Genomic DNA, 25,314 nt, shown 5'->3' with positions numbered 1-25,314 from the left:
TGTACATGTATCAGCGACAGTGCACCTGTTACTGTGGGAGGATTGCTGTACATTTTTGACGACTACAGTGTTTGGCACTGATCTGAGGGTTGAGTGTACAAAAGCACTACTTTCACTGCCAGCAGTCATTCTGCATCTTGTTGTGTAAACTAGTAAAGACGAAGCATTTTATTCACTTAGCAACTCCAAAAAAATACTGAGATAAATTTAAAAAATACCACTGCAGGGAGCCCCAGGCCCTTTAAATTACCGCCTGAGCCCCACTGCCGGAGCCCTGGGGTAGCGGCAGCAGGGTTCTGGCAATGATTTAAAGGGCCCGGGGCTTCTAGTCGCTGCTACCATAGCGGAGCCCTGGGCCCTTTAAATCTCTGCTTGAGCCCTGAGGTAGTAGTGGCAGCCAGGAGCCACTGGGACTCGTCGGCGATTTAAGGGGCCTGGGATCTGCTCATAGATGCTGAAGTTTCTGCAGCTGGTTTGGAGCTTTGCCTACACAGCCTCTTATTCCCATAGGTCCAGGAGATCCAATATCGTCAATCTGCTCAAGGCAGGAGTGCGTTTGGCACGTGTAGCCAACATGGTCAGCTTTGCAGTTGCACAAAACAGCAGAGAGCAGACCAGAGGTGTGATCACCAAATTGGATAACCAGGAATTTCCCAAATTTGCAGGAGTTCTAAAGGCATGGCTTCTGGTCTACCTGACCCCAGGCAGTGGAGCTAATAATTGTGACCAGAGCAGACTACACAGCCTGTCAAGGTTTTTTCTCCACTTTGAACTTTAGAGTACAAAAAGTGGGGACCTACATGAACACTTTTAAGCTTAATTACTTGCTTAAATTTGGTACACTGCCACCAGCCAGAATTTAGTGTCTGGCACACTTTCTGTTCCCCCAAAACCTTCCCTGGGGAACACAGATTCAAAACCCCTTGGATCTTAAAACAAGGAGGAATTAACCACCCCCCCTCTTTTCCCACCACCAATCCCTGGTGAGTTCAGACCCAATCCCTTGGATCTTAAAACAAGGAAAAATCAATCAGGTTCTTGAAAAGAAAGCTTTTAATTTAAAGGAAAAAAGGTAAAAATTATTTCTGTAAAATCAGGATGGAGAATGCTTTACAGGGTACTCAGATTCATATATTCATAGGAACCCCCATTCCCCTAGCCTTAGATTCAAAGTTACAGCAAACAGAGGTAAAAATCCTTCCAGCAAAAGAAACCTTTACAAGTTGAGAAAACAAACATAAGACTAATCCGCCTTGCGTGGCTATTACTTACAATTCTGAAACATGAAAGACTGATTCAGAAAGATTGGGAAAGCCTGGAATGATGTCCCGTCCTCTTAGTCCCAAGAGCGAACAACAACAACACAAAAAGCACAAAGACTTCCCTCCGCCAAGATTTGAAAGTATCTTGTCCCCCTATTGGTCCTCTGGTCAGGTGTCAGCCAGGTTTACTGAGCTTCTTAACCCTTTACAGGTAAAAGAGACATTAACTCTTAACCATCTGTTTATGACCCAGCCACACTAAAGCGCTGCCGCGGCAGTGCTTCAACATTGCTAGTGAAGACATACCCTTAGGCATTAAATTCCATGGGAGTTCTCGTCTAAATGACGACTGCGAAATTTGGCCCCACATTTGTTCTCCAAGCCAATCAGAACAGAATAGGTCAATAACTTTACAGTGAACAGCTCCCTGTACTGCCTTTACATCCGTCAGGCAAAATGATTAAATCTCTTTTAGTCATTTGATATAATAGAAATAAAATCAGTGTCCTTAGAACTCTGTCACAGTCTCCTACTTTAGAAATAATTGTTGAAGTGAAGCTGAAACATTTATCTAACAGCAGGAGGATATTATCCTTGCACAGTGTTCTAGTCAATTGACATCTTTCATTAATTAGCTTTTATATCAAGAGATATTTCTTACAGAAGAATTCATCTTTTTAACAGAAGGGTGACCAGCTGCTGACAGTTGGATTTTTGCAAATAATTCTATATCAAATGGTCTTTAAAATGTTTAGATTTCTTTCTGAACCATGACTGGATCTGGCTAATTTGCTCCTTTTCAACTATTTTGACCACAAGAAATAAGCCATCTACATGTGAATAAGTAAATAAATTTTAAATATAAAAGTGGTTCTTACTTAGTTTCCTCTGTGAATTTGATGCTAATGAAAGATGCTAAACTGTTCGCCTTGGAGACTGAAATATTCTCTCTCTCTCTCCACAAAATGGGGACTGCCAATAAGTATACCAATTAGTGATAACTGGAACAATGGTTTGAGACACACTTGTCCTCTAGGGCAGAGGTGGACAAACTTTTTGGCCCGAGGGCCACATCTGGGTTGGGAAACTGCATGCAGGGCCATGAATGTAGGGCTGGGGCAGGGGGTTGGGGTGCAGGAAGGAGGGGTGCAGGACGGGGTGCAGAGTGTGAGGGTACTCAGGGCAGGAGGTTGGGGTGCAGGAGGGTTGTGGCGTGCAGCAGGGAGCTCAGGGCAGGGGTTCAGGGTGCAGGGGGTATCAGGACAGGGAGTTGGTGCAGGGTTCAGGAGGGGTTTGGGGTGCAGGCTCTGGAGCAGCTCCGGGGTGCGCAGTGGTGCACACTGTGGCCAGGGCAGGCTCCCTGCCTGCTCTAGCCCTGCACTGCTCCTGGAAGCTGCCAGCACAACATCCCTGCGGCCCCTGGGGGAAGGGGGGCAGAGGGTTCTGTGCTCCGCACTCCTCTGCGGGTACCTCTCCCAAAGCTCCCATTGGCCACGGTTCCCCATTCCCAGCCAATGGGAGTTGCAGGGGGCTGTGGCTGGAGGCGAGGGCAGCACACTTAGCCCTCTGCCCCGCCACCTCCACAGGCCGCAGGGACTTGGTGCCAGCCACTTCCAGCAGTGGTGCAGGGTCTGCATCGCCATGGGGGTGGCAATCCCACAGGCCGGATCCAGCCCATGGGCTGTAGTTTGCCCACCCCTGCTCTAGGGACTAAACTAAGACCTGGTCTACATACAAACTTGTACCATTTAGTTGTACTGATTAAAAACTCTGTGGGGACACTTTTTTTTTTTTTCAGTGTGAGTGGCTTGTTTATTTTAAATCTGTTCCTACCAACTTACTCTAAACTGAAATTAGCCCTGCTCAAACCAAAATAGGTGTCCAGAGTCTTTTGGCACTGCACTTTAACACCTTGAGTTAAACAGATGCAATTTGGCAGGTAGATAAGCTTTAAGACAGTCCCACATCTTGTATAAGATGCCAGACAGCCAACAAATTGAAGTGCTTTCAATTACTACAATCTTGGGACCACATTGAAATCAATGTGAATTTTGCAGATACTGGAATGGGAGGAAGATTGTGACCTAGACATGAGCTGATCCCACCATAGAAGTGGAAGATTCCATCTCATTAATTTTCTGAGGCAATCTTGTACCACCCCTTATTTTAAAGTCTTATTTTGTAACCCTGTATTGTGTTTCACACTCTGTGTCTTCTTGATTTTTCCTCTCCTTCTGCTCGGGACTCTTCTCTCACTCCTTCTGACCTTGTCCACCGTGTGGACTTCCTGAAATTCTTCCATCATTTGCAGCTCCACTGCACTCATGCAGTACTGCTGTAGACTGGTTTCCCTCCATGTGCTGTTCAGAGCAAATGTAAATGACATGGTAAAAATCCTAGTGGATTAACACGATTCACCATTGCTAGAATAACTGGAGATGCACTGGTGCTAGGGAAACCATGGGAGAGCATCAGAAAATCATCATTGTAGTTACAGCTTCTGCGCTCAAAACTTCTTTCTCCACTTAGTATTCCCACTCCTCAACCTGTCCTTGCTCTGGATCCCCTTCCTTAGCCAATGCATATCCCTGAGGTACCTTCAGTACTCCTGCATTGGTTATATCAGCTCTTTTTTTGTATTTCTTTCTGTTCTTCTTGTTTCTTCTTCTTAAATGGTTATCTAAAGTGAATTTTTGGTGTTTTGTGAGAGGTGCTAGATGGACAATCTTGGAAAATGAAGTCCTAATTTACTTACTGATAAAGGGCTTCACAGACAGCAACAGTGCAAGCTTCCTCTTCAGTAACCCCATTCTAGCATGCCTCAAGCCTGACATAGTTCAGAGTAGTTCACTCCCCAGGCCTATTGTATCCTTGGCCTCTTTGATCAGTGTTTATGGTGTGTGCGTTTTAAGTAAACTTTCCATAAATAAATGAACATCTGAGTTTAATTTGCATTGAAAAGTTCAACTGGGATCTGCTTAATTATCCTGAGTAAAGTTTCAGTGCAAAAATAAATTAACCAACTCATCAAACTGCAGATGGAGTTCCAGGGGACATGTGTAGCTGCTTTCAAGTACAGAAACAGCTTTTTCTCCTTGGAATAATGAAGAAAGTAGAGGGGAAGAATTATTTTAAACTTGTGAAAGTGTTGCTATGGCTGAGAATACCCACTGGGTCCTGTAGAAGCCACGTAAACCCTTTCTGGGTTGTTGTTTTTTCAGTAGGCAACTAGGTTAAATGACTAATTTTGAATCTGGGAGGAGCAATGGGAGAAAACCCTAGCAAGAGCCACATTTGAGCCATGGCAACACTCATGATGGAAGTATCCACTCTCACATTTGAGAACAGTGCTACTGCTCTTTCTTTGTAGCCCCGTCAGCCAGTTTTTTTCTTTTGCCCTAAAAACTCAGCCAGGAGATTGTTAATGTCACCGGTTGAATTTCAAAATAAAGACTAAAACTGCACAGGTAATAGGCCATATGAGGAATGGCCATGAATAGTGCTCTGGAAACCTATGGCTCTCTGTAGGGCACTAAGTCCTGGTTCATTGAAGGTCATTGGGAGTTCTATCACTTGCTTCAGTGGAACCAAAATCAAGCTGCAAGTGGGGAGAGATGCCGAGAGAGAAAATTGCTTTCCAATAGAAAGGGGGTTAAAAAATACCATGGGGAAAAATGCAATGTCTGAGCTAAGTATGGTGCAGAGGAATATTTGCTTAAAGTTTGCCCTAGAATATAAAGGGGAACAAATCATGGAAACATTTTAATTGGTTTTAGGTTCAAAGCTTCTTTTTACAAAACCTAAATCTGGACCAAATTTAATCCAAGAATGTCCCTTTGTAAACGACTTCGGCCCTTATAAAGACTTCAGGGCTGGTCTTGCCTGTTCTGGTGCTCGAACCATCTCCGCCGGCTCCTGAATAAGAAGGGCCATGCCATCTCCCCTTGGTTCCGGTGAGACGACATGACTCTGCCTCTACATTCTGGATCAGTGGTGGGCAACCTGCTGCCACTGGAAACTAGGGGGCTCTGCCTGTGGACGGTCAGTATCAGCAAAATCTCTCACGTTCCGCAGTCAGATTACCCTGATGGGCCTCATATGGCAACTGTTCTGGATCATATTTCTAAAATGTATTGGGGATTATGATGTCTCTTGTGATCTATAGTATTGAACCCCTCTACTGCTTTAGGGATGTGTATTCTCTAGCTCCATTCAGCTATGCTGCCTCCCCCCTCAGCACAATGTCTATTTATCTTCTCTTTCTGCATTATTTATATCTACCTTCTTTTTGTGATGCTTCACACCTACTCTCTTCTATCCTCTGATCGTCCTTTTGTTATCTGACCCTCTCCCCTAGTCACTCCTTTCTTTACTAATTTTTTTTTTTTTAAATGTGTATGTTGTCTCTCTGGTACAGCTCTGCTCTTTTACAATTAATCTGTTGGTAGGAAAATTTAAAAGCTTTCTGATACACCAGAGAATAGTGATTCAGAGGCCAGGATTCTCATTAAAGTTGTTGCAGGTGAAGTCACCCTGTGGTGGTTAACACCCTCATCTGATTTATTGGTTTAGGCTACGTTTAAAAGAACAAAAGTGCCACATAGAAAGAGAGACACTTAAAATAAATTCATTTGTAATTTTTCTGACTATTAACTATGCTCTAGCTCAACCAGAAGTTATGTGCAGGAAACACTTGGTGAAATTCTATGGCCTGGATTATGCAGGAGCACAGACCAGATGATCATCATGTTCTCTTCTGGCCTCAATTTTAATGAATTTATGAACATGTAGTACATTTCTGCACAGTTATGAGAGATGTTGTAAGAAGGGAGGGGAGAAAATGGAGACTTCCAAATATATTAGACTTAGGAAGCCATTCATCTTTTTGCTGAAGTTTCCTAACTTTGTTTTGTCATGTGCTTTTTCTAGAAAATACTTCTATTCAGAGGCGGGCTTTGCCCAAGATCCTTATCTTGCAGTAATGTCTTAATGCTGAATTTGTGTTGTCACTTTAGTTTCTTTGGAAACAGCCAGGACATTACCAAAACAGCATTATGACTTCACTGACATAACCTCAGTAGAATGACTTAATTGAACAGAAATATAGTCCATGATTCAGCACAGCACATAAGCTTGTGCTCAATTTAAAATCCCTTTGATTTCTATGGGGTAGGCACACATTTTAAGAAATTTCCTGAACTGGACACTTAACAGGTACCTGATGGGGTGCGTAGGAGAAAGGTTCAATCTGTTTTTACTCTGGAAAGTGTGCACTTCATATGTATTTTTTTTCTTCTGTTAGTGGAATAGAATTTTTAAATGATGTGACACACACAGAATTTTTCAATGATTGTGTCCGGTAAAGAGTATACGTCTTAAAGTAACTTCATTTCCCAAGGCTGAAATAATGGCTCCAATGAAGTTAATGGAAGCTTTTCCATTGACCTCAATGGAACCAGTCATAGTTCAGTCTTGGTATTAGTACTGTGGTCATAGTCAGTCCCTCTATCTGGTAGTTTCTCCAGATTACAACTCAAGTTGCTGGATAGACCGACACATGTGCTACTTATACTAAGCTTGTACTGTGCATTACTTTAGACAGTGGGAAAGGAATATATGGAAGCCATTTGGGTGAAGGGTCAGGTTACTGTAAGTAAGGGAGATTTTAAGACTCTTAAGATGCTGGGAAGGGAATGTAGGCACACAAGCCTTCCTGCAAAAAGGGAAGATCTAGATGTGAAGACAGGTTGAATGCTGGTGGGGGTGGGGCAAGACATGCCCTGTTTGTGGGGAGAAGGATTTTCTGGGCAATCACAGAGGAGTTGGGAACTTGGCTGATGCACTCGACTGGATTCCAAGCTCACCCCAGGACAGAAGTAAACTCTGAATATTGTTGATGCTTCAGACTTGTAAAGGCTTGTTATTTTTAGCCCGTTAGCACTTTTCAACAGTGCCAAAACAGCTATAACAAATTGTTTCTTTTGTCTTTAAATAACTTCATTTGTACAGTGGTTTTTATTGAAGCTGATTTCAAAAGCAAAATTAATGAAATGATTTGTTATAGTGTTTTGACAGGTGCTTTTATATATTGCTGCTATCTGAAACCAAATAGCAAGGAGAGGATTAGGCGGACAGTCTTCAATCTTCTTATAAAATTCCACAGTAGCATCTGTGTGTAAAGACAAGACTCGGTGATCTAAGGTTAATACTAATGACAACAAATTTGGATAAACCAAAAAGGTTTAAAGCACTGTGGAAAAACTCAAGCATTCCTCCACTGAATATAGTGGTATGAGGGTCCATGGGTCTGGAGCCTAAAGTTGCAGGGTCCTGGGCAACTAAAATCTATGTCACCACTAAGGAACTAGATGTAGCAGCACCCAACAATTACTCGAGGGGTAGACATCACAGGAAGTATTGCCAGAAAAGGCCAGAGCTACAGGACTCTGCAGCTGCCTGATGCACACAAACGATTTAAACAAGGAAGTTACCTCAGAGAGCCATCTGCGCAACAAACTCTGGCTTGCTACTCGATAGACATCATCACTTGCCCTGTCTTGCTTTTTAGTCCTGCCCTTGACTCCGGCCTGGCTTGACCTAGGTACCCATCTCCTGACTCTGATTGGTAACTAATCTCACCTCCTGCCCTTCAGCCCCAGTCCGATGGACGCTACAGGTCCAGCTGCCTAAACCCCAACCATTACCAGTACGCTGTATCTAAAGCTACATCCACCCAAAGAGTTTCTAGTAGGAGAGGAGCAGTAAAATTGCAACACATTGACAGGCAACAGAGTGGTTCCCTGTGGTGGAAATATTAAATCAGTGTTATACACTGGCCTAGAGGATGTCAGATCATATCTCCCGGTAATGGCAGGCCCTAGGAAAGAGAAGAGCCTCCTACTTACTCAAAGTGGAGTTATTTTGGTAGCTGAGGGAATCGAGATTTGTGTGTTTGGTGCTGGAGGTGCAGAGTTTGATTTGTTCTAATATCTGTACTGTCTGTATAGGCACATATGTAACCACTGTGAATTCTAGCTGCAATGGGTGTTTCTTTGAAAACCTGAATTTTAAAAGTTTTTTTAATTGCATTTTCTTCCCAAGTAAATATGTAGAGCCCTGCAAATCCACAGATACCTGCTTTATATCCTCTGATATCCACAGACCACTTTTGCGGATTGCGAATCAGTTGCAGATAGAAATTTTGTATCCACACAGGGCTCTATAAATATGTACATAATGACCTTTTACCATTAGTACTAATCACTAGAATCGTGGAGCCACACCTGAGAGCATCTAGCATATGGAGAATATACAAAGCTTCCTGCTTGCTTGGCACAGGAAGGAGTTCACTCTTGTAACAAACAAGATTTTTATGAAATGGAAACAGTATATTTTGTCTCCCACTGCTCACCAGCTGTAAACTGTTTACTCGAGAGGTGTTGCTGAGCTGGCAAAGAACATATATAGTCATTGCTGAAGCTGGGAAGTAATTTAAGGAAGAGAAGACTTCATAGATAGAGAGAATCAATCAATTTGTGTTCACACAGATTTTTATTGATAGTGAGATATATCAAGTATAATACACAGCTGCAGGACTGTTATTGGATGAGATAATGAAAGGGAAAACATCAATTTGCAATTAATGTGATAGATGAGAATGCTAATTGTTAAATCATAAAAAAAACTAGAAGTGCTCCAATATATTATTTCTTCCTGTAATTTCAGATAGTTGCTTAAGTGTGGAGATAATAGTGGTTTTTCACATCTGGCTAAAATAATTGAAGATCTACCTCCATTTTGCCCCGAGGACTATAATAACCTCAGCTGTGTGACAGCAATACATTTCAGTTCCAGTAGTAATTATTTTATGATTGTTTCTAATGTCCTGCCTGAACTGTAGTATTAAAGGATTGTGTTACATAGTATGTAACACAGTTTAATCCCATCTAAACATGCAGTTGTATATATCAAATGTTATAAGATGGCTGAGAGATAGTATGTTACAACAAGACCCTGCTATGAAATAACATTTGCTATGTGGAAAGACCTTTAAACTGTGCAATCACATTGTTCTGTTAAATGTTCTATGCACTGCTAGGTCCTCTCTATCCAGGGGTTTGAAACAGAGTTATTATCTTTCTAGCAAGCAGTACTTAAAATAGTTCTTGTTAATCCAATTTGAACTCTGTATTTGATATTCCTTACGGTAGGTTGCAAAAGAAAAAAGGTTGGTTTCTGTGCCCCTCTTTCTATTTTCTGATAAATTACCTAAAGGAAAAAAAAATGTTCAGTCTTCTTTAAACATGCTTGTTTTTACCTTTAGAAATATCAGTCAAGTGTGTGTGATTTTTCACTGATTCTGCTGGAGTACTTCTACAAATCTACAATTTGTATACTGTCATTAAAGTGCAGGGGGATATGAGATCTTTAACAAACATACTGTACCTTTCTTCCAATTGCGTATTGGGGTTTTGAGTTAAATAGTGGGTAACAATAACAAGGAAAAACAAAATTTTAAACTGAATAAAAATAACTCTCCTGTCATTTAACTAGTTTCTATTCGCTTGATATCTCTAATGTCATTCTTTTAGGTTTTAAATTGTGCAAAGAGTCATCTAGGAAAGACAAAACTGGATATCTAATGGTAGGAGGGGGAGAGGGAAGCATGCAGATGGAAAAATGTTTTTGGAGAGCGAAAAAAAAAATACAAGCCTTCTTTATACTCCATAAGGAAGCAAAAAAGGTCACAGCCCTTCTCCCTCTCATTCCTTAGCGTCTGTATAAATGATTTGCCGTATTTACAAAAGGCAGAGTTGCTGTGACTCATAGTGGAGAAGGATATATGATAGAACTGGGTGTAGGGATGGGTAAGAACTGACATAAGAGAAAGCAAATTCTGGTTAGAGTGAGGTAAATGGAAAATACATTGTGCAATTTTATAACAGGATTTTGATACCAAGTATAGCCAAAGAACACACATTGGAGCCAAGGTATACTATTGGATTATATGCTCCCATGAGTCTAGCTGGTGGAGATTGTTGAGCAGATGTGCTTGATTCAGTACATCTTCTGGTTACCCTTATTACATGCTATGCATCCGAAGAAGTGAGCTGTAGCCTACGAAAGCTTATGCTGAAATAAATGTTAGTTTCTAAGGTGCCACAAGTACTCCTGTTCTTTTTGCGGATACTAACACGGCTGCTACTCTGAAACCTTATTACATGGCTTCCAACTTGCGGACTAACACTAGTCATATGAGGCTGTGATGATGCCCTACTGCCAGAGGAAAGGTTGCAGCTGTTTCTATAACCTCCAAACTTGACAATTGTTCCACTTCAGGGGTGCTGCATGGCCAGCACAAACCCAAGCTGAATCTAGCCATGATAGTACCAGGGTAGCAATGATGTTTTGACCACAAGTATTCTGCAGAACTGATCTGAAGATTCTTACATTGTGTTAGTAGAGAGAGAAAGCAATTCTGATTTGACTGCAGGAATGGAAACTACGGGCAATCTGTCACCCATTTTTGCCATTAATTAAACCACTGAGAAGACTATTGATAAATGATGATAAAAATACGCTTGTAGAGCCACTGGAGTGTATGATGGAGAATTGGTTTTAACAAGTGAATAAACTAGAATGGATTCCCCACTGTTTCCTATTGTAATTTCTTTGAACTCTGAATCAGTATCACTGATCAAATGATTTTCTTTGATCTAAATTTAGTGTGTGAGGCGCCTTTCTTAAAATAGCTCCAACTACATCCTTTTCTACCCTCCCTCTGCCTGTTTCCATTAGATGGCAAGGGTCATTGTGTCTCCCGATAGTAAATAAGTTACAGGGTTTTAATTTTTACTCCTTGCACCTACTAGAATGTTGACCTAAGGGAGAATTTTATAAGTGTCTAATAAAGGGCTTAAGAGTCCCACTTAGATGGCTTTTAAAATCTTCCCTCTAGCAAATTCTTTCAGCGGTATGACAGTACTGAAAGTTGTCCGGTTCTAACTTGAAACATATTGTTCTCAAACCTATTTTGGAACCCCTATGCATGACATGATCCCTTCTGGAGCACCTACATGTGGCATGACATTTTTGGGATTCAGTGTTTTGCTTAACAATCTTCTGAAACAAATCCTTGGTTATGATTGACTTCTGACACTACTGAATTTAACAGAGAGCTTCTTTACCTTACTTTAATATACTTAACTACTACAGTGATGGGATAAGAACATGGATGGAGATTAAAAGTATTCTGTTCTTGCTTTTCAATTCATATGTGGAAATAGACTTTTGTCTTAATCATCTGTATAATTCTTTTTGTCTCATATTTCTGCCCCAGTCTCCTCCAGTAGGAGTTGTGGGAACTCAGCACATTTCAAATTTAAACCATTTATTCTTGCAAGGAACTCCCACTGATGTAGTGGAATGAGTATGGAACATTTAATAAATAGAAATTTTGCAGTTAACCAACTCATTGTGCAGCTCAGAGAGCGATTTTACCTTTGTTTTGTCTGTGAAGGGATCTTTCATAATGGCCTGTGGGAAATCCACATTGCACACACAACTTAGTAAAAATTATTTGGACCTCTGAGTAAGAGTTTACCAGACACCACTTTAAAAAAAAAAAAACCCACTACTCCTAGTTTTTGATTTATTAAGTATTCAAATGTGCCAGTTTTCTCTATTCATCCTGCCAAAAGGAATAATTGAATTACTATGTTTTGTTTTGTTTTTTCCCCTTTGACTAAATGAAGTGAAATTTGATGCATTAGTCTCTGTAAAATAAGGTCAATTGAAAGAGTTGATTGTCCTTTTTTATTATTCTTTCTAGGTGTTCACAGCCAAATTTAGATTTCTCGGCATAATCATGGCAGAAGGTGGATTTGATCCCTGTGAATGCATTTGCTCGCATGAACATGCAATGAGAAGGCTGATCAATCTGGTGAGGCTAACATGAGAGTGCTTCCCCCCCACCCAGAGCTGACTGCAGCAATTTTATAATCACAGTTAAATAGGCTGCTGCCTCCACATGTTCTATTGTGTGTGAATTTAGAATGACATCTTCTGGATTTTTAGCATGGTTTTAATTTAAATATTTACAAATGGCAGATGCAGATGATACCTTTCTGTTTACGATATTTACCAGGGTTGCAGTTGAACAGCATATACTATATCTGCACAGCTACCTTCTGTACCCATTGACTTGTGTCAGTCAGTATAAAACCGAAGGCCCCAATTCTGCAAACACTTGGACTTCATAGAATGACACACATGTAAAGTTTCTCGTGCACAACATTTGCAGGATTAAGGTCTAAATTTGGAAGACCAAGACTGTAAAAATAAAAAATGAAGTAGTTGAGAGGCAGAACCTAGAAACTGTTTTTCCTAGCTCTTCCACTGACTTGCGGAGTAACCTTGGGCAAGTTGTTTTACCTGTCAGTGTCTTAATTTCTGAACTGTAAAAATGGGAATAATTAGTCTTTCACCCATATTTGCAATGTATTTGAAGATCTGTGGAAGAAAACAATTTCATAAACATTTGTTCTAAATATTGACAGGTGTGAACTGTGTCCAGCTAGGGAAATATGGTTACAAGTTTAAATATAATTTGGCTATTTTAAATATTTTAAGATTAGACTTATACGCATGCATACAACCTCTTCCTTTAGAGTAGACTACTTCCCCTTTTTTTACTTTTGCTGGTTTATTTTATTTCGATTCCTGCCTTAGGGCTGGAATTAATGCCTCTTTGAGGTAGTGAGCACCCTCAACTGCTATTGAACCCAATGGGAGTGGAGAGCACTTGGCACCTTGCAAGACCAGATCCTCTTTCCAGGGCTGTACTATCAATATTTTAACAAGGGCCCATAACAAATATTTTCCCCCTTAGCTTGTGTCTAACTCCGTGTTCTAGGGGTATGTATGGCTAGGAATGAGGAATCTATTAATTTGTGTTCCCATTTAAACAAAACCACTTTCTCCTACCCACAGCCAAGAAAGGAGGCAACAAGCTTTATATTAAACTATTTTGAAAGGAGTATTCATATCTTAGACTTTGTTCCTGAAAGTATACTGAGTCTATTGGTGGTGTTGCTCAGTGATCAACTTCCAAAGGGGGAGTGGAGTTTGGGATGAAGATTTTGTAAGGAGGAAGGGGTAACTTCACATGGTAAAATACATGTTTGGTGCATCTGGTCCATTTTAAAAGGCAAAACATTTGCTCTTAAATATTTGTAAGGGTCATGCTTGGCACAGATGGTTCAGCAATATCCAGAAAGAGAGCAAGTCAGAGGCCAGGAAATCTCCTACACTTGATCAGGGACATAATTTTAACAGAATGCTTAGTCTAGCCCCAAGAATCCCATCCCATCCAGCGTATTGCTTCAATAAGAGCCTTTTTTATGAGTTACCAAGGTGGTCCTTAGGCATATGTGGCTGCGGAGAGCACCCGAAAATGTGGGGCACTCCTGGGTTTTAGGGTATGTCTTCACTAGCAACTTTAAAGCGCTGTCATGGCAGCATTTTAACATGACTGTGTAGTTGTGGCACCAGCGCTGGGAGAGAGGTCTCCCAGCTGTATAAAAAAACCCACATCCACGAGGAGAGTAGCTCAGAGCCATGCTCGTGCACTGTCTACATGGGCACTTTATAGCACTGCAACTTTCTCTCTCAGGGGTGTGAAAACACCCTTCTGAGGCCATGTCTACATCTAAAATTTTGCAGCGCTGGTTGTTACAGCTGTATTAGTACAGCTGTATAGGGCCAGCGCTGCAGAGTGGCCACACTTACAGCAACCAGCGCTGCAAGTGGTGTTAGATGTGGCCACACTGCAGCGCTGTTGGGCGGCTTCAAGGGGGGTTCCGGGACCGAGAGAGCAAACCGGGAAAGGAAACCAGCTTCGCCGCGGTTTGCTCTCTCGGTCCCGGAGCCAGCCAGCAAACCGCAGGGAAGGAGACCTGCTTGCTCGGGGTTCCGGGACCGAGAGAGCAAACCGGGAACGCCGCGGTTTGCTCTCTCGGTCCCGGAGCCAGCCAGCAAACCGCGGGGAAGGAGACCTGCTTGCTCGGGGTTCCGGGACCGAGAGAGCAAACCGGGAACGCCGCGGTTTGCTCTCTCGGTCCCGGAGCCAGCCAGCAAACCGCGGGGAAGGAGACCTGCTTGCTCGGGGTTCCGGGACCGAGAGAGCAAACCGCGGCGAAGCTGGTTTCCTTTCCCGGTTTGCTCTCTCGGTCCCGGAACCCCGAGCAAGCAGGTCTCCTTCCCCGCGGTTTGCTGGCTGGCTCCGGGACCGAGAGAGCAAACCGCGGCGTTCCCGGTTTGCTCTCTCGGTCCCGGAACCCCGAGCAAGCAGGTCTCCTTCCCCGCGGTTTGCTGGCTGGCTCCGGGACCGAGAGAGCAAACCGCGGCGTTCCCGGTTTGCTCTCTCGGTCCCGGAACCCCGAGCAAGCAGGTCTCCTTCCCCGCGGTTTGCTGGCTGGCTCCGGGACCGAGAGAGCAAACCGCGGCGTTCCCGGTTTGCTCTCTCGGTCCCGGAACCCCGAGCAAGCAGGTCTCCTTCCCTGCGGTTTGCTGGCTGGCTCCGGGACCGAGAGAGCAAACCGGGAAAGGAAACCAGCTTGATTACCAGAGGCTTCCTCCTTCCACGGAGGTCAAGAAAAGCGCTGGTGAGTGTCTACATTGCATTACCAGCGCTGGATCACCAGCGCTGGATCCTCTACACCCGAGACAAAACGGGAGTACGGCCAGCGCTGCAAACAGGGAGTTGCAGCGCTGGTGATGCCCTGCAGATGTGGACACTCTCAAAGTTGCAGCGCTGTAACTCCCTCACCAGCGCTGCAACTTTCTGATGTAGACAAGCCCCCAGTGTTGCAAGTTTCAGCGCTGTAAAGTTCCAGTGTAGACAATGCCTTAGGGCTTGTCTACATCAGAAAGTTGCAGCGCTGGTGAGGGAGTTACAGCGCTGCAACTTTGAAGGTGTACACATCTGCAGGGCACCACCAGCGCTGCAACTCCCTGTTTGCAGCGCTGGCCGTACTCCCGTTTTGTCTCGGGTGTAGAGGATCCAGCGCTGGTGATCCAGCGCTGGTAATCCAATGTAGACAGTTACCAGCGCTTTTCTTGACCTCCGGAAGGAGGAAGCCTCTGGTAATCAAGCTGGTTTCCTTTCCCGGTTTGCTCTCTCGGTCCCGGAGCCAGCCAGCAAACCGCAGGGAAGGAGACCTGCTTGCTCGGGGTTCCGGGACCGAGAGAGCAAACCGGGAAAGGAGACCAGCTTCGCCGCGGTTTGCTCTCGCGTTCCCGGAGCCAGCCAGCAAACCGCAGGGAAGGAGACCTGCTTGCTCGGGGTTCCGGGACCGAGAGAGCAAACCGGGAACGCCGCGGTTTGCTCTCTCGGTCCCGGAGCCAGCCAGCAAACCGCAGGGAAGGAGACCTGCTTGCTCGGGGTTCCGGGACCGAGAGAGCAAACCGCGGCGAAGCTGGTTTCCTTTCCCGGTTTGCTCTCGCGTTCCCCGAACCCCCCTTGAAGCCGCCCAACAGCGCTGCAGTGTGGCCACATCTAACACCACTTGCAGCGCTGGTTGCTGTAAGTGTGGCCACTCTGCAGCGCTGGCCCTATACAGCTGTACTAATACAGCTGTAACAACCAGCGCTGCAAAATTTTAGATGTAGACATGGCCTTAGTGTTCACTCTGCCACCTCTTCCTATCCCTGTTCTGTCTCTTCTTGCTGGCTGTAGCAGCCTGGTGAGTCTTCCTCCAGAGGGGATTTAGTACTTAAAAGTGAAAGCCTGCCAGACCTATTAGCACAACACTGAAACTGTTAGAGCCATTCAAGTGGTAATGAAGCCATCAAGTAGTAATGAAACCATACCCTCAGGTATATACTGCCAGTTTCTGAATTTACTGACAAAGGTCTAGTATCAGAGGGGTAGCCGTGTTAGTCTGGATCTGTAAAAGCAGCAAAGAATCCTGTGGCACCTTATAGACTAACAGACGTTTTGGAGCATGAGCTTTCGTGGGTGAATACCCACTTCCTCAGATGCATGTAGTGGAAATATCCAGGGGCAGGTATATATATGCTAGCAAGCAAGCTAGAGATAACGAGGTCAGTTCAATCAGGGAGGATGAGGCCTTGTTCTAGCAGTTGAGGTGTGAAAACCAAGAGAGGAGAAACTGGTTCTGTAGTTGGCAAGCCATTCACAGTCTTTGTTCAATCCTGAGCTGATGGTGTCAAATTTGCAGATGAACTGAAGCTCAGCAGTTTCTCTTTGAAGTCTGGACCTGAAGTTTTTTGCTACAGGATGGCCACCTTAAGGTCTGCTATAGTGTGGCCAGGGAGGTTGAAGTGTTCTCCTACAGGTTTTTGTATATGGCCATTCCTAATGTCTGATGTGTCCATTTATCCTTTTCTGTAGACACTGTCCAGTTTGGCCGATGTACATAGCAGAGGGGCATTGCTGGCATGTGATGGCGTATATTACATTGGTGGATGTGCAGGTGAATGAACCGGTGATGGTGTGACTGATCTGGTTAGGTCCTGTGATGGTGTCGCTGGTGTAGATATGTGGGCAGAGTTGGCATCGAGGTTTGTTGCATGGATTGGTTCCTGAGCTAGAGTTATTATGGTGCGGTGTGCAGTTACTGGTGAGACTGTGTTTCAGGTTGGCAGGTTGTCTGTGGGCAAGGACTGGCCTGCCACCCAAGGCCTGTGAAAGTGTGGGATCATTGTCCAGGATGGGTTGTAGATCCTTGATGACCCATGGAAAGGAGACGCTCTTGAAAAATTCCACCACGATTTCAACAGCTTCCACCCCACCATCAACCTCAGCCTGGACCAATCTACACAGGAGGTCCACTTTCTAGACACCACGGTGCAAATAAGTGATGGTCACATTAACACCACCCTATATCGAAAACCTACCGACCGCTATGCCTACCTTCATGCCTCCAGCTTCCATCCCGGACACATCACACAATCCATTGTCTACAGCCAAGCACTGAGGTACAACCGCATCTGCTCTAACCCCTCAGACAGAGACCAACACCTACAAAATCTCCACCAAGCATTCTCAAAACTACAATACCCGCACGAGGAAATAAGGAAACAGAGCCAGATGTGTACCCAGAAGTCTCCTACTGCAAGACAAACCCAAGAAAGAAACCAACAGGACTCCACTGGCCATCACATACAGCCCCCAGCTAAAACCCCTCCAACGCATCATCAAGGATCTACAACCCATCCTGGACAATGATCCCACACTTTCACAGGCCTTGGGTGGCAGGCCAGTCCTTGCCCACAGACAACCTGCCAACCTGAAACACATTCTCACCAGTAACTGCACACCGCACCATAATAACTCTAGCTCAGGAACCAATCCATGCAACAAACCTCGATGCCAACTCTGCCCACATCTGCACCAGCGACACCATCACAGGACCTAACCAGATCAGCCACACCATCACTGGTTCATTCACCTGCACATCCACCAATGTAATATATGCCAGCAATGCCCCTCTGCTATGTACATCGGCCAAACTGGACAGTCTCTACGGAAAAGGATAAATGGACACAAATCAGACATTAGGAATGGCAATATACAAAAACCTGTAGGAGAGCACTTCAACCTCCCTGGCCACACTATAGCAGACCTTAAGGTGGCCATCCTGTAGCAAAAAAACTTCAGGTCCAGACTTCAAAGAGAAACTGCTGAGCTTCAGTTCATCTGCAAATTTGACACCATCAGCTCAGGACTGAACAAAGACTGTGAATGGCTTGCCAACTACAGAACCAGTTTCTCCTCTCTTGGTTTTCACACCTCAACTGCTAGAATAGGGCCTCATCCTCCCTGATTGAACTGACCTCGTTATCTCTAGCTTGCTTGCTAGCATATATATACCTGCCCCTGGAAATTTCCACTACATGCATCTGAGGAAGTGGGTATTCACTCACGAAAGCTCATGCTCCAAAACGTCTGTTAGTCTATAAGGTGCCACAGGATTCTCTGCTGCTTTGACAAAGGTCTAGTCTACACTGACAACCAGGGCTGGCCCCAGGCACCAGCGTAGCAAGCAGGTGCCTGGGGTGGCCAGTGAAGAGAGGGGCAGCACATCCAGCCGTTCTGCGGCAATTCGGCGGCTGGGCCGTCACGCCCTCTCAGAGTGAAGGACCTGCTGCCTATCACGTCACTTTTTTTGTGTGTGTGTGTGTGTGTGTGTGCGCGCGCGCGCGCTTGGGGCAGGAAAAACGCTAGAGCTGGCCCTGCTGGCAACGCTAAAAAACCCACGTTCCTGAGAGGTGTAGCTACCAGTTCTGGGTGCACAGCTACCAGTGGTGGGAGCACATCTCCCAGCACTTTTGCACTGTCTACACTGGCACTTTATGATGCCGAAACTTGCTGTGCTTGGGGGGAGAGGGGGTGTTTTTTCACAACCCTGAGCAAGAAATTTGCAGCACTGTAAATTGGCAGTGTAAACAAGCCCCAAAACAGTTGTCCATTACTGTAATATTTACTCAGAACCTGTTAGTCTACAGGACCGTAGATTAAAATTTGCTTTAAAAATATTTCATTAGTGTGTTGCTGAAGATTATGAAATCACATCTCTAAAAAATCCTTGCATAGATTTTTAGATGCACAATTTGAGTATTCACTTTTAGCCTTAAATGCTTGGATCTTCAGACATAAAGTTTTTTTTTAAAAATCCTTCAAAAGACCACCCTTATCTAAAATACACATGCAAGCCCAGGCTGCTGTCGGGCATAGGGGTACCAGTTTAATACTACTACATAGGGCCCCATAAATCCTAAGGACAGTCCTGTGAGTTACTCTTCTATGGCCAAGTCTTGCATAATTGAAGTAAATGGAAATTTTGCCAATAGCTTCAAAATGACCAGGAGCAGGCCCAAGGGATTAATTTTTCAGAGGTGCTGAGCACTCCCAACTACTTTGGAGTTCTGGGTGCCTAATACCTCTGAAAATCAGGGCCTAATTTAATGCAGTTGTTAGCTCCCCCAACTAATTGAAGCCAGTGGGAGCTGAGGGTATTCAGTATTTTACAGGAGATATTCAGTATCTTGTAGGATTGGACCTTCAATATGGAAGCTTTTTATCATGGAAAGAGACCCAGATTCACTGAGTTGTTATTGGTTTTTCTGTGTTGTCACAAAATGTCTGGCTGTACAGCATTTGTCTTAATTCTTGAAAATGTGCAATATACCTTGTTAGCGTCCATAGGTATCTTTACAAAGAGATTACAAAGATTCCCAGACAAACACTACATTAAAGTGGAATTAAGATTGGGAGTACATGTGATGAAGTCCCAAACCATTCAGTTATGAATGTTTCAGATACCTCTAGCCATTCAGATTTGCCCTTTACTCTTAATCCAGACTATTTTAGAATCTTATACACATTTGTGTCGTCTGAAATTAATATCCAATATACCTATGAGTCTTGGCAGACAGGCCTGGTGCAAACAGCACAAAATGTAAAAAAAAGATTAAAATAGAGCTACACTCCTTGTTGCAAATACTTTTAATCTTTTTTTAAAGATGTCACAGCACTTAAACCTGATTTAAACAACCCCTCAAACAGCCAACAAAGACTGCTTACTTACCTGTAATTAAATACAATTCTGATCCACTTTTATCACATTTGCGATACCTGGAGATGGTCTCTTAAGATGCAGAAACTTGTTCAAGTTTCATTATAACTTCTTGCACTGTGGATTCTGTGATAGCACCTTTCTTCTGCTAGCCTGGAACACTTCTCAGCCAGCCTCATGGGACAGTAGCAGTGCTGACTCATGCTTCTGCTCACATCCTTCTCTATGCATTTACAAATCTGGACCCACGTAAAAATCTGTGGATACACAGGACTCCCAGCCAGTGCTTTGGCTTTGAATCCTGGATTGCCTTCAGCATCTTTGCAATACATGAAAATTGATTTTTAAGAGAAACCTTTTAAAAAACCAGTGAAGAGTTGTTAGCGGAATATGGATATGTTTCCACACATCACTTCTGAGTCCAGGGAAAACGGGGGTGAGTAAGGTGTCAGTGCATACAAGTTCCACTCTTACCACCTAAGACAATCTCTTGTACTTAGTTATTGCTTTCTACATTCGGTTCAAAAGCATAACTAAATGCTTTAAGACTTAGGAAGTGTGGAGTCCTATGGTAGTTCCATAATTTAGATATCAGTAGGTATTGCTGCTCCAGTTAACGTACCTGCTTGCTGTATTGCTGATTAAGGGTATGTCTATACTACCCGGCGGATAGTGTTAGATGTATTGGGGATCAGTTTATCACGTCTCATCTGGACACAATAAATCAATCCCCGAATCAACACTCGTACTCCACCTCGGCAGAAGGAGTAAGCAGAGTTGACGGGGGAGCCGCGGCAGTCGACTCGCCGCCATGAGGACGGCCAGATAAGTCAAACTAAGATACTTTGACTTCAGCTACGCAAATAGCATAGCTGAAGTTGCGTATCTTAGTTAGAATCCCCTGCTAGTGTAGCCCAGGCCTAAGGATACCTTGGAGCACAGCCACAGTAAACTTTAAGGATTAATACTTCTTACCATATTATGTGTTTCTTGTTTTATAGCAAATATCAACCCTACAAAATTAATGGAAAATAACCATCTTCAAAATCCCATTGGCCTAAATACATTTATTAGTCAGTAGCAATTTATAAAGATAATTCCTGTGTTCAGCTCTTCTTTGACTACCATGAACCATGCTTTTAGTAGATATTCTAATTAAGACAGAATGAATTGAATCAAGTGATTAAATGTCAAGCCAGTCAACCAAGCAGCTAATACCAGTGTTTACAATTATTGGATGTTATCATACACACAGGGCTGCAATTACATTTTCATCCCCCCTTCGTCGAATTAAAAACATTATCTGTTTTTGTTCTTGTCTGTATTTTTGCAAGGTTATATATAAACCTTGCAAAACTACAGACAAGAACAAAACAGATAATGTTTTTAATTCAACATATATTAGAATCTTCTACAAAATCAGAAGAATCTATTCCAAGGCCAAATAATACCTAGCTTTTAGACTCTGCTTTCTATCACTAGATCTCAAACTACTTTACAAAAGGGGTCAGTATCATTGTCTCAATTTTTGGGAAAGTGAGGCACAGAGAGGGGAGTGACTTTCCCACTTCAGGTGTGTCTATTTACCTGGTTTTGCATGCTTGAAGAGGGAAAAGGCAGGTGGCTTTCTGCCCCTTCTTTACTACCTCCAAATTCTGGGGGCAGCCCGGGTCTTGTTTGGCTTTCAGCGTAAGTTTTAGAGCATTCTCAGAGTTGGTCTACCTTGTGCTGGCTTATATGGTCCCTATGGGGCTGTTCTGGCAGGACTGATAGAGCACATCGCCCTTGTACACTGGCTTGCTCCCAACACACCATCTGTGCCAACGGAGCTAAGAGCAGGTAATGTAGGGTTAGCTGTGTGGACTTCATGCTACTCAGAGATTACCATATCCAAGCGCTCTTTATCGGCTTTCCATTGGTGCAAAGGGGACAGAGCAGAGGCCAAGATCTGAAAAAGGATATATTTCTATTTATACTCCTTAGAGGTTGGGGGAAGCTGAAGAAAAATCAAGGAAGCGTTTTCCTTTCCCTTCCTGTGGGCCTGCAGGAAGCAACAAGCTCCAGTGACGCTTAGGAACTTGTCAGACCACCTCACAAACCTTAGGAGACCTTATGGGGTCACCCTGACTCTCACTGAGCCTTAGGCTCATTAGGGACCTACATCCTCCTCTAAGCCTTAGGTGGCTCAGAATGACCACACAAGCGCTAATGAGCAATCTCAGGCTCTGTCTACACTTCAAGTGCTGCAGCAGCACAGCTGTAGCTGTGCCACTGCAGCACTGTAGTGAAGACACTTGCTACAGTGACACAAGTAATTTTTTCATAGGTTTTGTAAATCCATCCCCTGAAGAGGCAATAGCTAGGTAGGTGGAAGGATTCTTCCATCGACCTAGCTGTGTCTACAGTGGGGGTTCGGTTAACCTAACTGAGTCAGGCAAAGAGTAAAATTATCCACAGCCATGAGCAATGTAGCCAGGTCAACCTAAATTTTAGGTATAGACCAGGCCTAAAATTCACAGCCATCTTTGACTACGGAGTTGGGGCCCTGGAGAGCCTCCTACAGTAGTATGGGCCACAAAGGAACAATAGAGGGCCTGAACCCACAAGGTGCTGGGTGCCTCCTAAGTGCTCTCTGTTTGCACTGACTTCCAGCCCTCTTGAGTTCAGTTGGATTAAGGGTTCTGTCACCTTGCAGGAGTGAGCCCATAAAATGTATAATGAAAACAGTGGTAGCTAAGTGATATCTAAAACAAGCAGAATACATGTGAACAAGTCCAGTTCTAGATCAAACAGTCCAAGCGGAGGCAGATTTCTAAGCAGGTAAAAGTTAAGTATAGCTGTGTCTGTTTTGGGGAGACCACTTTTCCCATAAGAGAATTAATTTAAACGTTCAAGACAGCTGTCATTCTTTCTATCTCCCAATTCTGAGTCTTCCACTATGCTGATTAACCAGTAATAATAGTAATTTCTCTGTGATCACTCATGACTACCTCAAGTTTAAATGTGTTTACATTGTTTGACCTTTTTATTAAAAGTAGTAGTAGTAGAGAGCCTATTGATTATACATTGAAAACTTCAGTAATTCTATTTCCTAGGAGTAGTTATAATCTGTATGTTATGTGGTGGCAGGACTGTTTTTGATCAGCTGAACCTTTATATCTGCCTCTTTTTCCCTTTCACTGATATAAAGAAATCATACTGTATCTCTAGTGCCACCAAGTGACTACTCAGTCAGTTAAACTATGGGTCCTTCAAAACCATCTGCCTGGAAATACCTCTGTAGGTGTCACCCCATGTGGGTCACTTTGCAGAATAGAGCCCTTCCATTATTTGGTCCAAAAAACATGCATGTTCTTTGTATGATAGACATAAGTCTGGTAGTTCCCTCTCGAATCTGCTTTTGTTGTTTAATGTTATCTGAGGCAGTCTGATTATTATGATCATTTCTAGTCTCTCCAATTTGTTGTCTATTATTCCATGCAGCCACAGGCATTGTGCGACTCCCTGCTAGGTTCAGCTTGAATGATGGGAGGTGTGAAGGTCTCTTCCCCTGACTTTTGTATTAATACCTTGCTCTGCTGCTTCACTCCTTTCTGTGGTCACTAACAACAGGGTATTGGTGACATCCTAATCTCCAGCAAAGCAACACAATATAGGAAACAATATAGGCTATGAAGTTGAGGTCGGGGGGAGGAGAAAAGGGGGTCTAGTATCTCTGAGGGGAGAGAGAAAGGGAGAAGCAATTCCTTGCCTGGAATGGAGCACCCTTTATACAACCATTTCCTCTCTGCTGAACTGTTTCTCTTCTGCATTCCCCTCCATATTATTTCTGACCCTTCAATAATAAAATGAGCATAATGTTTCTGTCACAGGTTCCCCTGGGGTGCCAATTGGAAGTGGGGTACCACTGAGCCCACCTGACCCACCAGCCTGGGTTCCCTTCACATTGTACTGCTATGCAGCCTGTCAAGCCCTTCCCCAGGCTTCAGACTGCACTTTACCAGCACACAGGGCCGGTGCAACCATTTAGGCCAACTAGGCAGTTGCCTAGGGTGGTGAGATTTGGGGGCACCAAAAAGCGCTCCCCAATTTTCTTTTTAATGGTTGACCGGCCGCTGCTGCTGGGACAGAGAGGGAGTCTGAGCTGCCGGTGGCAGCCCGCAGCCCAGGGTGTCCCCCGGGTCAGGGTGCCGCCGCGGCAGCAGGCAGCCCAGGGGGTCCCCTGGGACAGGGTGCCACTGCGACTGCCCAGAGGTTCAGGCTGCCGGCGGTGCGCTGACCCAGGGGAATCCCTGGGCTGCTAGCAGAGGCTCAGAAATCAGAATCCTTCTCCCTCCCAGAGCAGGGGCTCCAGCCTATGCAATTTTTCCCATTGCGGGGGGCGCCAGCGGCTGGGCAGAGCTGCGCAGCTCTGTTTAGCGCACGTGGTAGGAGCCCTGCGACGGCACGACACAAGGGCTTCTGGAGGAAAGCGGGGGTTGCCCCCTGGCTCAGCCTCCACATCAGCCCCAGCGAGGGGCAGGAGAAGAAAAGAGCCTCAGCGGTGGTCTGGTGAAGTGGAGGAAGAAAGAAGACCCTGACGCTCATGTGCTGGGCAAGGTAAACAAGTGCTTCCCCACATCTCGGCCTCAGGCGCCTGTGCTCCTGCCCCCTTGGTCCTTGGCTGGTCCCTGCTCCTGCTCCCCTTGTATGTGGGCGGCTCGAGAGAACAGCAGCCTGCAGAGCTGAGCTGCCCCAATGCCCCCAGGCACCCCCCTTGACCTCATCCCCCCCACAGCCCTGACCCCCAGCTCCGAGGCCAGACCCTCTGAGCTGGACACCACCCTGATCCCATCTCCCCACATCCCTGAGCCCAGCCCTTGTGAGCTGGGCAGCCCTGAACCCAGAGCCCAGCTCCTCACCCAGCCCTGGGCAACAACAGCACCACCCCCAGGCAACGACAGCCCATTGGTACCAACCATCACAATCGCCCATCATCTGCCCATTATGTAATTGCAAATGTATACAGACCATTACAGCTTTTAATGTTTTTAAATAATGTATTTAGTGTATTTTCAAATTATTACAAGTTAATTTTTACATTTCCTAATACATGTTACTATAGTATTGCAAGTGTTTTATGGAAGGGGCCCCCAATTTTGCTTTGCCCAAGGCCCCCTGAATCCTCTGGGCGGCCTTGTCTGAGTTTTAAGCCCTGCTGCTGTGTTTTGCCTGCAACAGGCAGGCCTAAGCCTGTGAATGACCCCCATAGCAGCTGCCTGAAGAAGTACTTGGGGGAATCATGCAGAAGGAGCGTGATATTTATTTGAGTTCTCTCCTCATGGAGGCTGTGCTCCACTTGGTGCAGGACAGCAGTCTCAGCAGGACTCTAGGCCCAGCACCTTGCCTCAGTTTGTGGACTTGTACTGCACCCATCACTGGGCTCAGTCTGGCACCGTTACCCCTCACCA

General features: G+C 44.5%; 1 protein-coding gene across 1 annotated transcript in view; it reads left to right on the top strand.

The window, feature by feature from the left end:
- SMIM14 (small integral membrane protein 14) overlaps positions 1–25,314 on the top strand; it is a 68,265-nt gene that overhangs the window by 5,965 nt on the left and 36,986 nt on the right. Inside the window, exon 2 of the mRNA XM_030565168.1 lies at positions 12,094–12,204. Within this exon, the coding sequence (XP_030421028.1) occupies positions 12,130–12,204 (75 nt within the window). The 5' untranslated portion in view covers positions 12,094–12,129. The remainder of the gene's footprint in view (positions 1–12,093; positions 12,205–25,314) is intronic.

The sequence above is a fragment of the Gopherus evgoodei genome, chromosome 5, assembly GCF_007399415.2.
Source record: "Gopherus evgoodei ecotype Sinaloan lineage chromosome 5, rGopEvg1_v1.p, whole genome shotgun sequence".
Classification (NCBI taxonomy): domain Eukaryota; kingdom Metazoa; phylum Chordata; order Testudines; family Testudinidae; genus Gopherus; species Gopherus evgoodei.
Note: the sequence above shows the minus strand (reverse complement) of the source record. Positions and strands in the feature narration are given on the sequence as shown.